This window comes from Chiloscyllium plagiosum, unplaced genomic scaffold (assembly GCF_037043375.1).
Source record: "Chiloscyllium plagiosum isolate Xiang-an unplaced genomic scaffold, Cpla_swu_hap1 HiC_scaffold_46, whole genome shotgun sequence".
Lineage (NCBI taxonomy): Eukaryota > Metazoa > Chordata > Chondrichthyes > Orectolobiformes > Hemiscylliidae > Chiloscyllium > Chiloscyllium plagiosum.
In genome coordinates this window covers 3,046,386-3,064,170 of record NW_028270184.1, presented here as the reverse complement: position 1 = coordinate 3,064,170, position 17,785 = coordinate 3,046,386, and the positions used below count along the sequence as shown (strand labels likewise).

At 55.0% G+C, this 17,785-nt stretch overlaps 1 protein-coding gene across 1 annotated transcript in view; it reads right to left on the bottom strand.

Annotated features, from left to right (window-relative positions):
* The window catches only part of men1 (multiple endocrine neoplasia I), a 31,464-nt gene that overhangs the window by 2,440 nt on the left and 11,239 nt on the right, over positions 1-17,785 (bottom strand). The window contains exons 2-8 of the mRNA XM_087983590.1: positions 17,020-17,499; positions 14,981-15,189; positions 11,865-11,993; positions 10,994-11,034; positions 7,836-7,923; positions 5,779-5,915; positions 2,772-2,913 (exon numbers count right to left, since the gene is read on the bottom strand). Of these exons, the coding sequence (XP_087839716.1) occupies positions 2,772-2,913; positions 5,779-5,915; positions 7,836-7,923; positions 10,994-11,034; positions 11,865-11,993; positions 14,981-15,189; positions 17,020-17,467 (1,194 nt within the window). The 5' untranslated portion in view covers positions 17,468-17,499. The remainder of the gene's footprint in view (positions 1-2,771; positions 2,914-5,778; positions 5,916-7,835; positions 7,924-10,993; positions 11,035-11,864; positions 11,994-14,980; positions 15,190-17,019; positions 17,500-17,785) is intronic.

The window sequence follows — 17,785 nt, the reverse complement described above, 5'->3', positions numbered from 1 at the left end:
TGCTTTTCCAGCACCACACTCTCGCCTCTGACATCCAGCATCTGCAGTCATCCCTTTCTCTCCCGGTTTCTGGATGGCAAGACATGTCTGCTGTGTCAGTTCCTCTCCCTCGTGCGGTCTGCACAGCCAGAGACAGAGAGCATGGCAGGCAGGAGAGAGAGAGAGAGAGAGAGAGAGGAGAGAGAGAGAGAGACAGAGAGAGAGAGAGAGAGAGAGACAGAGAAAAAGAGAGAGTGGTGCCAGAGATTCTCAGAGACAGATAGTCAGAGACAGACAGGAATAAGAGTGAAACAGACAAGACAGGTCGAGATAGGAACACATGAGGAGATGGAGGACTGTGAGAGAGGAGGCAGTGAAGAAGCAAACTGAAGCAAAACTCAAACTGCATTGTTTAAAAGTCAATCCTCGTGAAAAGGACAGAAGGAAAGAGAAAGGTGACAAAGTCAGGGGAGATGCTGTGGAGGGTTCAATTATAGGAAGCTCTGGCCACCTCCCTCGAGCTGGGGAACTGACTGCTGCTGGGAGCAAGGCCTGGGGCTGAGCATGGGAATGTCACTGGCTCAGTAAAGCAGGAACCCGGACTGATAGACTGGGGCCAGGGTTTCAAATCCTAGCACAGCAGCTGGTGATGTTTCAATTTAATTCATCAAACCGATCACTGAAAACTGCTCTCTGAGCAGACCCTTGGTCCCATCTAGTCTACGGTGACAAAACCTACTCTCGCCCCACTTTCCTGCACCACACCCATGGCCTTGTATGTTCGGACATCTCCAGAGCTCATCCAAGTCCTTTTTAAAAGTTTCCCACCCCCCCCTCCTCCCAGGCAGAGCATTGCACCCCCCCCCACCCTCTGGGTGAAACAACCTTTCCTCAAATCCTCCCTGCACCTCCTGCCTTTCACCTTAAAATGATGCCCCACCCTGCCCCCATAACTGACCCTTTAACTGAGGGGAACAGCAGCCTCCTGTCCACCCAGCCCATGCCCCTCATAATCTTATACCCTCTCTCAGGAAGCCCCCTCAGCCTTCCCTGCTCTAAGGGGAACAGCCCAAGCTGACACAGCCTCTCTCTGTCACTGAACTGCTCCATCCCGGGCAGTATCCTGGTGAATCTCCCTCTGCATCCCCCCGCCCTCCTGTAGAGCAGAGACTGGAACTGCACACTGTCCTCCAGCTGAGGCCTCTCCAAAGGCCTGGACAGCTCTGACATAACCTCCCTGCTCTTCCAGTCTGTGCCAAGGCTGATAAAGGCATACACCTTCTTAACTACACTACTAACCTGTCCAGCTGCTGTCAGGGATCTGTGGACAAGCATCCCAAATCCCTTTGAGCTTCCACGTGTCCCGCCATTCACTCAGGACTCCCTTGTGTTGTTACTGCTCCCAAAGGGCATTTACCAGGGTCAAACTCCAATCTGCCCCTGATCTGCCCACATGACCAATTCATCTATACCTTCCTGTAACCAAAGACCTTTCTCTTCACTGTGTACTACCCAGCCAATCATCCACAGACATACTTATCATCACCCCACCCACATTCTCCACACCACTGAGTAACAGGGGACCCAGCACTGATCCCTGTGGGACACCAGCCTCCAGTCACACAGTCTGCTCCAGCACCCCCCTCTGCATCCTGCCACTAAACCAACTGGCCAAACTTATCCTGGATTCCTTGTGCTTTAATCTTCTTTATCAGTCTCCCATGTGGGGCCTTATGAAAGGCTTTGCTAATATCCACATAAACGACATCAGCACCCCCCCCCCCCCCCCCATTCTCATCCACAAACCAGGTCACCTCAGAGCCATAGTCATACAGCTCAGAAACAGACCCTTCGGCCCAACCAGCCCGTGCCGACCCTAACCCCAAACTAAACTAATCCCAGCTGCCTGCTCCTGGCCCATCTCCCTCCAATCCTTTCCTATCCAGGTCCTTATCCAAATGTACCCACACCCCCCACTCCCTCAGGAAGTTCACTCCACACACAGACCACCCTCTGGGTAAAAGATTTGCCCCTCATGTCTTTTTTAAATCTCTCCCCTCTCACCTTCAAGATGTGCCCCTGGCCTTGAAATCCCCCACCCTAGGGAACACATAGTTACCGTATCTACACCCCTCATTATTTTATAAACCTCTCAACCTCCTGCGCTCCAGCAAGAAATCTCCCAGCCTCTCCCTATAACTCAAATCTTTCCATACCCGGCAGCGTGCTGGTAAATCTCTTCTGAATCCCCTCCAGCTTGGTCACCTCCTTGGAAAGTTCAAGGCCTAATCTCCCTCTGACAATATCCCTGATCAGACCTTGTCGCTCTACGTGGAGACTTAAGGCTCTCCTTCAAAAAGGTCAGCAGTAGTTCTCCTCCCAGTGATGAGAGACCCGGTAACTCCCTGCATTTATGTTTCCCGCCTTCCAGGAGAATGGGAACCATGTTGGGCTGTCCTGCACTCCTCCGATAGTTACCCTGTGGCCACAAAGGATTATCGTCAAGCTATCATCAGCTGTTCTGAAAAACCCATTAGGTTCACACACCTCCGTGTGGGAGGGAAATCTGCCGAGCTTAGAAGTCTGGTCTCCATGTACCTCCAGACCCACAGCAACGGTCTTGGCTTCCCTGTGGTTTCTGTGGGCTTTTTCTCACAGTTCCAGGGAGAGTAATGCTGGCCAACAGCTGCTGACCTGAGCAGTAAAGGCACAACAGATTAGCCAGGTCATGGCAAAACGCGCACTGGAAGCGACAGCTGGAAACGCTGCACAGCAAGACTCCACAGGTTTACCTCAGCAACACTCTCGCCATCCCCTCGGTCCTCAGAGCTTTCAGCCATGCTGGCCATCTCCTTGATGAGATTGGGAATGATGTCGTTCGCTATGTCAAAGAACTCCTTGTAAATTTCCTCATCCTCCCTGCAATAATTATAACTGGGAAAGACAGGGAGACACAGACACAGAGAAGAAATGAAGGGAACAGCGTTAGAAACCTGTCTGAGACGGACCGGGTACTGTCCGAGGGTCAGTGTTGAGGGAGCGCTGCACTGTCCGAGGGTCAGCGCTGAGGGAGCGCCGCACTATCCGAGGGTCAGTACTGAGGGAGGGTCAGTGCTGAGGGAGCGCCGCACTGTCTGAGGGTCAGCGCTGAGGGAACGCCGCACTGTGTCCGAGGGTCAGTGCTGAGGGAGCGCCGCACTGTGTCCGAGGGTCAGCGCTGAGGGAGCGCCGCACTGTGTCCGAGGGTCAGCGCTGAGGGAGCGCCGCACTGTGTCCAAGGGTCAGCGCTGAGGGAGCGCCGCACTGTCCGAGGGTCAGTGCTGAGGGAGTGCCGCACTGTCCGAGGGTCAGTGCTGAGGGAAAGCCGCACTGTCCGAGGGTCAGCGCTGAGGGAACGCCGCACTGTGTCCGAGGGTCAGCGCTGAGGGAACGCCGCACTGTGTCCGAGGGTCAGCGCTGAGGGAATGCCGCACTGTGTCCGAGGGTCAGCGCTGAGGGAGCGCCGCACTGTGTCCGAGGGTCAGTGCTGAGGGAGCGTCGCACTGTCCGAGGGTCAGTGCTGAGGGAGTGCCACACTGTCCGAGGGTCAGCGCTGAGGGAGCACCACACTGTGTCCGAGGGTCAGCGCTGAGGGAGCGCTGCATTGTCCGAGGGTCAGCGCTGAGGGAGCGCTGCATTGTCTGAGGGTCAGCGCTGAGGGAGCGCTGCATTGTCTGAGGGTCAGCGCTGAGGGAGCGCTGCATTGTCGGAGGGTCAGCGCTGAAGGAGTGCTGTCCGAGGGTCAGCGCTGGGGGAGGGTCAGTACTGAGGGAGTGGCACTGTCCGAGGGTCAGCGCTGAGGGAGTGGCACTGTCCGAGGGTCAGTGCCGAACTGTCCGAGGGTCAGCGCTGAGGGAACGCTGCATTGTCCGAGGGTCAGCGCTGAGGAAGCGCCCGCACTGTCCGAGGGTCAGTGCCGAGGGAGTGCCCACACTGTCCGAGGGTCAGCGCTGAGGGAGTGCTGCACTGTCCAAGGGTCAGCGCTGGGGGAGCGCTGCACTGTCCGAGGGTCAGCACTTATGGAGTGGGCACTGTCCGAGGGTCAGCACTTAGGGAGTGGGCACACTGTCCGAGGGTCAGCGCTGAGGGAGCGAGCGCACTGTCCGAGGGTCAGCACTTAGGGAGTGGGCACACTGTCCGAGCGTCAGTGCTGAGGGAGTGGGCACTGTCCGAGGGTCAGCGCTGAGGGAACGCTGCACTCTCCGAGGGTCAGCGCTGAGGGAGCGCCACACTGTCCTAGGGTCAGCGCTGAGGGAGCGGGCACACTGTCCGAGGATCAGCGCTGAGTGAGCGTGCGCACTGTCCGAGGGTCAGCGCTGAGGGAGCGTGCGCACTGTCCGAGAATCAGCGCTGAGGGAGCGTCCACGCTGTCGGACAGTCAGCGCTGAGGGAGTGGGCACTGTCGGAGGGTCAGTGCTGAGGGAGTGGGCACTGTCCGAGGGTCAGCGCTGAGGGAGCGCCCGCACAGTCCGAGGGTCAGTGCTGAGGGAGTGCCGCACTGTCAGAGGGTCAGTGCTGAGGGAGTGCCGCAATGTCGGAGGGTCAGCGCTGAGGGAGCGCCCGCACTGTCCCAGGGTCAGCGCTGAGGGAGCGCCCGCACTGTCCGATGGTCAGTGCTGGGTGAGCGCCCACACTGTCCGAGGGTCAGCGCTGAGGGAGTGGGCATTGTCCGAGGGTCAGCGCTGAGGGAGCGCCCACACTGTCCGAGGGTCAGCACTGAGGGAATGGGCACAGTTCGAGGGTCAGTGCTGAGGGAGCACCCGCACTGTCCGAGGGTCAGTGCTGAGGGAGTGGGCACTGTCCGAGGGTCAGCGCTGAGGGAGCACCCGCACTGTCCGAGGGTCAGTACTGAGGGAGTGGCACTGTCCGAGGGTCAGCGCTGAGGGAGTGGCACTGTCCGAGGGTCAGTGCCGAACTGTCCGAGGGTCAGCGCTGAGGGATTGGCACTGTCGGAGGGTCAGCGCTGAGGGAGTGGGCACTGTCGGAGGGTCAGTGCTGAGGGAGTGGGCACTGTTGGAGGGTCAGCGCTGAGGGAGTGGGCACTGTCGGTGGGTCAGTGCTGAGGGAGCCACCGCACTGTCCAGGGTCAGCGCTGACGGAGTGCCCACACTGTCCAGGGTCAGCGCTGAGGGAGCGGGCACTGTCGGTGGGTCAGTGCTGAGGGAGTGGGCACTGTCGGAGGGTCTGTGCTGAGGGAGCGCCGCACTGTCGGAGGGTCAGTGCTCAGGGAGTGCCGCACTGTTGGAGAGTTAGCGCTGAGGGAGTGGGGACTGTCGGAGGGTCAGTGCTGAGGAAGTGGGCACTGTCGGAGGGTCAGTGCTGAGGGAGTGGGCACTGTCGGAGGGTCAGTGCTGAGGGAGTGCCGCACTGTCGGAGGGTCAGTGCTGAGGGAGTGCCGCACTGTCGGAGGGTCAGTGCTGAGGGAGTGCCGCACTGTCGGAGGGTCAGTGCTGAGGGAGTGCCGCGCTGTCGGAGGGTCAGTGCTGAGGGAGTGGGCGCTGTCGGAGGGTCAGTGCTGAGGGAGCGCCGCACTGTCGGAGGCTCAGCGCTGAGGGAGCGCCGCACTGTCGGAGGGTCAGCGCTGAGGGAGCGGTCGCTGTGGGAGGTGCTGTCTTGCTGATGAGACATCAAACCAAGATCGCGCCTGTCCTTTCGGGGTGGGGGTGTGGGGGGGGGTGGGGGTGATGGTAAAAAATGGCGTGGTGAGCAGGTGGAGGAGAGCTCCTCTGTACCGAAGAGGACAGGCAGCGATGGACTCACTCCTGGATGACTGTGGCTGCATCACCCCAGGAAGCTAGAGCATCCTTAACATTCTTGTTGCGACAGAAGTAGCTGGCCAAGTAGACGTAGGGGTAGACGTGTTCGTTATTGTAATACTGCTTTGCTGAGGAAATGGCCTGTGTAACAAGCAGCAAGATAAGGAAATGAAACAAAACAAACAAAGAAATGGTGGTTTACAGGTACAGGGGTAAGTAACCAGTGTAGAGAGAGCTTTACTCTCTGTCCAACCCTGTGCTGTACCTATCACAGAAGAACAAATGCCCTTCCGGAGAGCAGGGACAGTGCAACTCAGTTACCATCGGTGGATTGATAAATCACTGGGTGGAAATCCTGGAATTCCCTCCCTCATTGTCTCCTGTTGCTTTTTTCTCATTTCACACCACGAGAGGAGGTGGGACTTACACAGTCATAGAGATGTACAGCACGGAAACAGACCCTTCGGCCCAACCCGTCCATGCCGACCAGATATCCCAACCCAATCTAGTCCCACCTGCCAGCACTCGGCCCATATCCCTCCAAACCCTTCCTATTCATATACCCATCCAAACGCCTCTTAAATGTTGCAATTGTACCAGCCTCCACCACTTCCTCTGGCAGCTCATTCCATGCACGTACCACCCTCTGTGTGAAAAAGTTGCCCCTTAGGTCTCTTTTACATCTTTCCCCTCTCACCCTAAACCTATGCCCCTCTAGTTCTGGACTCCCCCACCCCAGGGAAAAGACTTTGTCTATTTATCCTATCCATGCCCCTCATAATTTTGTAAACCTCTATAAGGTCACCCCTCAGCCTCCGACGCTCCAGGGAAAACAGCCCCAGCCTGTTCAGCCTCTCCCTGTAGCTCAGATCCTCCAACCCTGGCAACATCCTTGTAAATCTTTTCTGAACCCTTTCAAGTTTCACAACGTCTTTCCGATAGGAAGGAGACCAGAATTGCGCGCAATATTCCAACAGTGGCCTAACCAATGTCCTGTACAGCCGCAACATGACCTCCCAACTCCTGTACTCAATACTCTGACCAATAAAGGAAAGCATACCAAACGCCTTCTTCACTATCCTATCTACCTGCGACTCCACTTTCAGGGAGCTATGAATCTGCACTCCAAGGTCTCTTTGTTCAGCAACACTCCCTCGGACCTTACCATTAAGTGTATAAGTCCTGCTAAGATTTGCTTTCCCAAAATGCAGCACCTCGCATTTATCTGAATTAAACTCCATCTGCCACTTCTCAGTCCACTGGCCCATCTGGTCCAGATCCTGTTGTAATCTGAGGCAACCCTCTTCGCTGTCCACTACACCTCCAACTTACTAACTGTACCTCTTATGCTCACATCCAAACCATTTATATAAATGACAAAAAGTAGAGGGCCCAGCACCGATCCTTGTGGCACTCCACTGGTCACAGGCCTCCAGTCTGAAAAACAACCCTCCACCACCACCCTCTGGCTTCTACCTTTGAGCCAGTTCTGTATCCAAAACTCAGGTCTCTTGGTCCAGGGGGAGGAATTCTACCAATGTACCACAAGAGGGCCCTGAATGGTTAGTCCGGATTTGTGGGATTTTTTCATTAAACTAATTTTCTCATCGATGTGGTCAGAGATGTTATTAAATACGTCTGGAGCAGGTGGGAGGTGAACCTGAGTCCTCCCGAGCGAAGGTGAGGGAATTACCGGGGGCCCCATTTATTCTTTTCTTCCTTTCACTTATTTCTTTTTATGGATCCAAATAACGGCCCTTCTTTTAACCCCAAGTCGCCCGTACAGCATCGTGGGTCTACCCACAGCACGTGGACTGTTGCGGCTGTACAGGACATTGGTTAGGCCACTGTTGGAATATTGTGTGCAATTCTGGTCTCCTTCCTATCGGAAAGACGTTGTGAAACTTGAAAGGGTTCAGAAAAGATTTACAAGGATGTTCAAGGCGGCAGTTCACCCCCGTCTCAAGGGGAGGGGGCAACTAGGGACGGGGGCAGTAAATCCTGGGCCCAGCCGATGAGGCCCACATTCTATAAATGAGTAAGAAAAGGTGAGCTGTCTACCTGGTGGTAAAGTGTCAATGGATCTGGTCTGTTCGGCATCGGTTCCAACTCCTCCAGGTCTGCGAGGTTCCCCAGTGCCATTGGGTATCTACCACAGAGAGTGAGAGACCAGAGGCACTCAGAAACTGCCGTCCCCTCGCAATCGGCCCACACACAGTATGGAGGGAGGCAGGACTTTGAGTTAGAATCACCAGCACGTTGACGGTGGCGCGGGGGCAGCACCAATCGGCTGACTCCTGCTCCAATTTCTTATGGAGCTCGTGCTTATTGGCAGGCTCACACTATCCGCAGGACCACCCCAGGATTTCACAAACCCTTTCCCCATCCGCGAAGTGAACGCAGCGACACGTTTACCCACAGACTTCCACAGAAAGCTCTCGTTGCTGGCTCCATCCACCACATTCAATCCGAGACTGACAGAGCGTTGAGTGGGACGGAGATAGGCCAGCCAACCAGGGTTCCTACATCACAGCCCTGATCTCACTGAATGGGGCCTGAATGGTCTCCTCCAGGTCCTACAATCTTAGAATCCCGACATTTGGCCCATCAAATCCATACCAACCCTCCAGAGGGCATCCCACCCACACCAATCCCCTTACCCTATCACTGTAACCCTGCATCCCACATGGTTAATGCACAGAGTGTATTGGCCTTGGCTAATTGTCCCATAGTGCCCAGGGATGTGCAGGTTAGGGTGGATTGGCCGTGGGAAATTGTCCCATAGTGTCCAGGGATGTGCAGGTTAGGGTGGATTGGCCGTGGGAAATTGTCCCATAGTGTCCAGGGATGTGCAGGTTAGGGTGGGTTAGCCATGGGAAATTGTCCCATAGTGCCCAGGGATGTGCAGGTTCGGGTGGGTTGGCCGTGGGAAATTGTCCCATAATGTCCAGGGATGTGCAGGTTAGGGTGGATTGGCCGTGGGAAATTGTCCCATAGTGTCCAGGGATGTGCAGGTTAGGGTGGGTTAGCCATGGGAAATGGTCCCACAGTGCCCAGGGATGTGCAGGTTCGGATGGATTGGCCGTGGGAAATTGTCCCATAGTGCCCAGGGATGTGCAGGTTAGGGTGGGTTAGCCATGGGAAATTGTCCCATAGTGCCCAGGGATGTGCAGGTTAGGGTGGATTGGCCATGGGAAATTGTCCCATAGTGCCCAGGGATGTGCAGGTTAGGGTGGACTGGCCGAGGGAAATTGTCCCATAGTGTCCAGGGATGTGCAGGTTAGGGTGGACTGGCCGAGGGAAATTGTCCCATAGTGTCCAGGGATGTGCAGGTTAGGGTGGGTTAGCCATGGGAAATTGTCCCATAGTGCCCAGGGATGTGCAGGTTCGGGTGGGTTGGCCGTGGGAAATTGTCCCATAATGTCCAGGGATGTGCAGGTTAGGGTGGATTGGCCGTGGGAAATTGTCCCATAGTGTCCAGGGATGTGCAGGTTAGGGTGGGTTAGCCATGGGAAATGGTCCCACAGTGCCCAGGGATGTGCAGGTTCGGATGGATTGGCCGTGGGAAATTGTCCCATAGTGCCCAGGGATGTGCAGGTTAGGGTGGGTTAGCCATGGGAAATTGTCCCATAGTGCCCAGGGATGTGCAGGTTAGGGTGGATTGGCCATGGGAAATTGTCCCATAGTGCCCAGGGATGTGCAGGTTAGGGTGGACTGGCCGAGGGAAATTGTCCCATAGTGTCCAGGGATGTGCAGGTTAGGGTGGACTGGCCGAGGGAAATTGTCCCATAGTGTCCAGGGATGTGCAGGTTAGGGTGGACTGGCCGAGGGAAATTGTCCCATAGTGCCCAGGGATGTGCAGGTTAGGGTGGATTGGCCATGGGAAATTGTCCCATAGTGCCCAGGGATGTACAGGTTAGGGTGGACTGGCCGTGGGAAATTGTCCCATAGTGCCCAGGGATGTGCAGGTTAGGGTGGACTGGCCGAGGGAAATTGTCCCATAGTGCCCAGGGATGTGCAGGTTAGGGTGGATTGGCCATGGGAAATTGTCCCATAGTGCCCAGGGATATGCAGGTTAGGGTGGATTGGCCGAGGGGAACTGTCCCATAGTGCCCAGGGATGTGCAGGTTAGGGTGGATTGGCCGTGGGAAATTGTCCCATAGTGCCCAGGGATGTGCAGGTTAGGGTGGACTGGCCGAGGGAAATTGTCCCATAGTGTCCAGGGATGTGCAGGTTAGATTGGTTAGTCATGGGAAATTGTCCCATAGTGTCCAGGGATGTGCAGGTTAGATTGGTTAGTCATGGGAAATTCAGGGTTATGGGGATTGGGGGTGGGGGTTGGGTTTGGGTGGGATGCTCTTCAGAGTTTTGGTGTGGATTCAATGGGCCGAATGGCCTGCTTCCACACTGTCGGTAGTCTATGTAAGTAGCTATGGGCCAAGTGCTGGAAAATGGGATTAGTGCAGATAGGTCAGGGTGGATTCTTTTCTGCTGTATGACTGTGGTTTGCCACATCTCTGTCCACTATCTTCACTGATCGATATCTCTTAAGAACATCACGTCCTCTCAACCTTAACATCTTTTGCCTCAGCCTTGGCCCCAGCACCAACCCCCGGGGCACTGCACTGGTCACATCCTGCCGGCCTGCAATAGCCCTATTGCTGCGGATCCACAGAGAATCTTCTATCCACACCCCTACACCGTTAGCTTTCACTTCCCGCAATAACATTTGGGAAAAACCTTCCGGATGTCTGAGTCCGACACATCCCACCCTGGGCCATGGCATAATTCAAAGAATTCCCATAACCTGATTAAATGTGATTTCCCTTTCACTAAACCATGAGGACTCAGCCTGATTAGCTCGAACGCATTGAAGGACCCTGCTGTAACCTCTTTAATAATACCTTCTAACCTTTTCCCTCCGACAGATGTTAACCGGGCCTGTGGACTCCTGCTTTCTGTCTCCCTTCTGGAGGTGTCTCTTAAAGGGAGAAACTTTCAATTCACCCAGCAGGATAGCTCGTTTAACCTCTGCTCTGAAAGGGAAAGGTCCCCTTTATGTTGCCAAGCAGCTCAGCGCACAGGGAGTATTTCTCAAAGAGCTTATGAAGGACAGGGGCACGTCTCTCTCGCTATATTCTGTCTGCATTTACTGTGCGGCCCTCGTTGTAGTCGGTGGGGGGATCGGAAGGGTGCTCCAGAGGCACGGTGACACTCACTTGCTCAGGTGCCCAAGGTCGTACAACAGCCACAGGAGGTGCTGAAAGAGGAAGAGAAGCAACAGAATTAGCCCCGGGAACGGTCCATTCAGGAACCCCTCTCTGAACCCACCCCGCCTCCAATCTGCTCCTTAGTGAGACCCTCAACATGTGAGGGGGATGTGTGACCCGCTCCCCACCCCCCCCAACCCCGGAAGAGATCAAGGAGAATCACGTCGATACATATTGGGGAAGGGGTATTCACGGGATGAGGCTGGGCCCAGCATTTATTGCCCACCCCTAATTACCCAGAGGGCAGCTCAGAGTCAGCCACATTGATATGGGCCTGGAGTCACGGGTAGGCCCAGACCAGGTAAGGGTGGCAGCTTCCTTCCCTGAAGGACATTAGTGAACCTGAATAAACAGAGGAATAGGAGCTTGTTTTTGGGGGAGGGGGCGGAGCTGGGAAGAGATGCACCGACGTTTGAACATTCTTTATCCTATGCAACTTTCAACAGGCAAATAAACGAAATTATCTTTGACTGAGTTTGGGGTCGCCCTTCTCTGACCTCCCGGTCCCGGGGGGTGAGTCTAAACTTGCTTGGTGTCGCTCCGGAGGGATGTTTCAAACTGCATTTGAAGTTTCGTTCGGATACACGCTGCCACCGCAGGTACACACGCTGTTGGGGTCCCGGTGCTGCCTGAACCCTCCCCCCCCCAATTACGGCCTCTTCCTGAGTCAACCCGGGCGGTGAGCCATTCTCCAGCTGATCAGCTGCGGGGGGGGGGGGCATCGCGAACCGGAGCTGGGCGGTCAGCCGATGGGTCTGAGACTTCCCACACCGGCACGTTCTCTCCTCCTCCCCCTACCCGGCCCACGCGAAGCTCTGACCTGTTGCAGCTGCAGCAGCTCCACGCTGTCCGTGTGGTGGTCGATCGATGGGTTAATGGCGCACACCATGAGCGCCACCTCCATCTTGCGGTCACACTTCAGGTAGGAGCCCTTCAGGTACAGCCAGCTCTGCGCCGAAACAGACAACACCGCCGGGTCAACCGGGGAAAGGGCGAGCCATGGACCGAAGCGACCGACGGAACAGGCCTGCCTCGCACACACGAGGGATAGCAGCGGGAGACCATTCGGCCCCTTCAGCCTCAACGTGACTGTGATTGATAGAGTCACACAGCACGGAAACACACTCTTTGGTCCATCATCCCAACCCTAACCCCAAACTAAACCAGTCCCACCCGCCTGCTCCTAGCCCATATCCCTCAAAACCTTTCCTCTTCACATAGAGTCAGAGAGTCCTAGAGCACAGAGACAGGCCCTTCGGCCCCAAACTGGTCCAAAATGTCCATCCGTGCTAACCCCATTTCCCTGCACTTGGGCCCATATCCTTCGAATCCTTTCCTATCTGTACTTATCCAGACTGTTTTTAAACATTAGCTGTGCTCGCATCCACCACTTCCTCTGGAATTTCACTCCACACATGAACCACCCTCTTGTGTAAAAAAAATTGCCCCGCGCAATTTAAATCTCTCTGCTCTCACCTTAAAACGGGCCCCCCAGTCTTGATCACAGCTTTCAACGTCACTGAGCTGCCTGCTCCCCAGCTCCCTCGATTCCCTCAGACACCAAAGATCTGTCTAATCCAAGGGAATACCATAACACTCTGCCATTGGGAATTCCAAAGATTTCCAATGACACACCCTGTTCCCAGCTCACTCCTAAATACATCCAAAGGAACTAGAGTAGGCCATTCAGCCCTTCCAGCCTATTCTATCGGATCACAGCTGATCTGATCCAAACACCAGCTCTCCATTCTTGCTTACCCCCCAGAATCCATCACTCCTTTAGCAATCTAGAATCTACCGACCTCTACTTTCTACACATTTACACGCTCGGCATCCACTGCCTTTTGAGGAAGGAAATTCTAAAGACTCACAATTCTCACGGTTAAAAGAACGATCTGCCTCTCATCCTTAGAAAGTAGTCTCTCCTCCCCCAACCCGTTCTAGATTCCCCTGACCAACAGGAACAATGCCAGACCATCAAATCTTCTGTCTCAATGCAATTGCCCCACCTCATTCTAAATACCAGAGACACACACACATAGATACATGTGCCAACAGATACACGCACACACACGCACAAACAGATACACATAAACACACACACGCACGTGCAGACAGATACGCGCGCACACGCACGTGCAGATACGCACACACACGTGCAGACAGATACGCGCGTTCATGCACGTGCAGATAGATATGCGCGCACACGCACGTGCAGACAGATACGCACACACACGCACGTGCAGATAGATACGCACACACACGCACGTGCAGATACGCACACACACGTGCAGACAGATACGCGCGCACATGCACGTGCAGACAGATATGCGCGCACACGCACGTGCAGACAGATACGCACACACACGCACGTGCAGATAGATACGCACACACGCACGTGCAGATACGCACACACACGTGCAGACAGATACGCGCGCACATGCACGTGCAGACAGATATGCGCGCACACGCACGTGCAGACAGATATGCACACACACGCACGTGCAGATAGATACGTACACACGCACGTGCAGATACGCACACACACGTGCAGACAGATATGCACGCACATGCACGTGCAGACAGATATGCGCGCACACGCACGAGCAGACAGATACGGGCAGACAGATACGCGCACACACGCACGTTCAGACAGATACGCGTACACACGCGCGCCGACAGAGATGCGTACACATGCACGTGCAGACAGATATGCACACACACGTGCACAGATATGCGCGCACACGCACGTGCAGACAGATACGAGCGCACACGCACGTGCAGACAGATGCGCGCGCACACACACGTGCAGACAGATGCGCGCGCACACGCACGTGCAGACAGATGCGCGCGCACACGCACGTGCAGACAGATGCGCGCGCACACGCACGTGCAGACAGATGCGCGCGCACACGCACGTGCAGATATGCACGCACACGCACGTGCAGATACGCACGCACACGCACGTGCAGATACGCACGCACACGCACGTGCAGATACGCACGCACACGCACGTGCAGATAGATACGCACACACGCACGTGCAGATAGATACGCACACACGCACGTGCAGATAGATACGCACACACGCACGTGCACATACGCACACACATGTGCAGACAGATACGCGCGCACATGCACGTGCAGACAGATATGCGCGCACACGCACGTGCAGACAGATGCGTGCGCACACGCACGTGCAGACAGATGCGCGCGCACACGCACGTGCAGACAGATGCGCGCGCACACGTATGTGCAGACAGATGCGCGCGCACATGCACGTGCAGACAGATACGCGCGCACACGCACGTGCAGACAGATACGCGCGCACATGCACGTGCAGACAGATATGCGCGCACACGCACGTGCAGACAGATGCGCGCGCACACGCACGTGCAGACAGATGCGCGCGCACACGCACGTGCAGACAGATGCGCGCGCACACACACGTGCAGACAGATACGCACACACACGTGCAGACAGATATGCGCGCACACACACGTGCAGACAGATATGCGCGCACACACACGTGCAGACAGATACGCGTACACACGCGCGCAGACAGATACGCGTACACACGCGCGCCGATAGAGACACATACACACGCGCGCACATACATGCGCAGGCAGAGGTGCGTACACACGCACAGGCAGACATGCGTACACACACGCGCAAACAGATAAGCGTACACATGCGCAAACAGATACACGTACACACATGTGCAAACAGATACACATACACACGTGCAGGTACACATACACACGTGCAAACAGATACACGTACACACACGTGCATACAGATACACGCACACACACGTGCATACAGATACACGCACACACACATGCAAACAGATACACGCTCACACACGTGTAAACAGATAGATGTACACACACACACGTGCAAACAGATACACGTGGCCCAGCCCTAGCATCCTCACCCTCTCAGCAACACCTGCTGTCACCGTCTGCCCCCTCCTGTCCTCGTTGCCTTTGCCGTGCCAGGTCACCTCAGCTGTCTCCTCACCGTTTTCGCCAAAGATCACCCAAGCATGGTCCTCGGAGAGGCCCAAGTGGACATCGCGGAGGCCCAGGACCTGACAGGCAGCCACCACTGCAAAGGCCACCCCGCAGCTGTCCAGCTTAGTACCTGAGGGAAGCAGGAGCGGGTATGTTATTAGAACAAACCAAAGGGCGGTCCTATCACAAAACAGGAATCAGAACTTTGTTATGTTACATTCACATGGCGTGAAAGGAGATCACAAACTAGTTTAACAGCTGCACCTTAATGCCTAGTTTTTGAAAAGGAGTTTTGCTGGTTATACACTGAATACACGATGTGAGGTGTCTGGAAATTTCAGATCAAGAGTTACCAGAACAGAGCTCCAACATCATCCTTATGGAATCTCACATCTACAATCCGATGGACTTTGCAGCTTGTAGACACAGAAGATGAGCAGATGGTGTGTACCACAAGCCATTCCTGAACAAACAGTAGCGGTTGGAATTCATTCTGCATGGAATGGCGCGAATGACGTCTCACTGCCTACCTCATAGAAACAAATACTGACCACGGGGCATAATAAAACCTAAACAACTGCGGGGGCTGGAAATCAGTAACGAGAATGGAAATCGTCCGAAAGACTCAGCAGGTCTAGCAGCATCTGTGGAGAGAATGCAGGGTTAACGTTTCAAGTCCAGTTCGGGTTCTGAGGAAGGGTCACTGGACCCAAAATATTAACTCTGCTTTCTTTCTACAGATGCTGCCAAACCTGCTGAGTTTTTCCAACAATTTCTGTTTTAGTTGCAGAGCAGTTTAACCCTGTCATGCCCGTGGGAGGTTCCAATTGTTCCATTTACCTCCTTAGGTGAACACAGAACCCTTGGTCAGGGTGTTATGAGGCTACTGAATGGGCCTCTCAGGTTTCAAACCGAATGTTGATCTTGCTTGGTATTCCTCCTGTGCCCTATAAACCTGTACCCTTGCTCTACTCAAGCACCCTATGATCTGGATGTCCTTTCTTTTTCCCCTCTATTGATTCACAGCGTGAGGGCTTCACTAGCTGGGCCCAGAGGGCAGTTAAGAGTCAACCCCATTGCTGGTGGGACTGGAGTCACATGTAGGCCAGACCCTGGAAGGATGGCAGTTTCCTTCCCTGAAGGAGATGAGTGACCAGGCTTTCTCCCAGCAATCAACAACGGATTTACGGTCAGCACTGCACTCTTAATTCCAGACATCCATGGCAGGATTCAAACCCAGGTCTCTGGATTAACAGTCCAGCGATAACAGCACTCGGCCGTTGCCTCCCCTCGTTTGCTATGATCCACCTGTACTGTTTGCAACACACAGCTTTCCACTGTACTCAGATACACGTGATAACGTTAATCAAATCAAACCAAACCAGCTTGGAACTAATGCTCACAGAATCCCTACTGAGTGGAAACAGGCCATTTGGCTCAACGGGTCCACACTGACCCTCTGAAGAGTAATGTGCCCAGACCCACTCCCCTACATTTACCCCTGACTAATGCACCTAACCTACATTGTGCACGGCCAACCCACCGTAACCTGCACATCTTTGGACTGTGGGAGGAAACCGGAGCACCCGGAGGAAACCCACGCAGACACGGGGAGAATGTGCAAACTCCACACAGACACCCGAGGGTGGGATTGAACCCGGGTCCCTGGCGCGGGGAGGCAGCAGTGCTAACCACTGAGCCACCGTGCCGCCCTGGCAGGCATTGTTTCAATATCTGGCCTAGGATTACAGCCTCGCTATCCTCCATCCCTCACGGGCTCAGAATCTACTTAACAACTCCACCACGCCCTCTCCTCACAACGGGGTGGTCTGGGCCTTGTTTGTGCTTCATGGAGGGGGGAGTGTCCTGAACCCACGATGTTCGCGATGCAGAGGACAGCGGGCTAATGTCACCGGGCACTTATCGAGCAAGGTGGTTCTCAGAGGCAGGGAGGACGTACCTGTGATGAAACTGAAGAGAGACTGGATGTGCGCTCTGTCCTTGAAGTAGGAGCGGCTCAGGCTGTTCCAGATGACGTCAGACACCTTCTTGACCAGCTCGCGGCTGGAGTAGCCCTCCTTCAGGGGGTACAGGGACCGGTCGACCGCTCCCCGGATCATGGTGGTGAATCGGGTGTGCAGAGCCCTGACCTGCGGGAGGTCCACGCAGGGGAAGCAGGTGGCCACCTCAGATCCGGTCTCCGGGCACGGGGAGCCCTCAATGCTGCAGCCGGGAACATTGACAGGGAGGACCCGGTTCACGGCGAGGAAGTGTTCGACGAAGCCCAGCACCAGGGACAGCAGGGTCAGGTCGGGCTCGTCCCGTTTCAGCTCAAAGGCAAACAGCTTGACCACCTCATCGATGCTGCAGATGGGGAAGAAGGCAGCCTGCGTAGACTTCAGACCCATGCTGCCTCCTTCAGGTCGCGGGGGGGAGACACCTAGCACAGAACAACCCAACAATTACACCGCGCAAACAGCAAAGCAGACTCGATAGACTGAATGGCCTAACTCTCATGGACAAAGCCAAACCTGACTGAGGTACGATGTGGTTTTACATGGCCGCTTATCAAATGAATTACTGTGGGGGTGATCGGGTTTTGCGACTGACCAATTATTTGGCTCGAATATTGCTGAAATCTCTCACTCATCCGGACAAATGCAAAAATTCCAACATTTGACTTAACGGAAGAATCCCGCAACGTTCATTTCCCCCACAGGATGCTA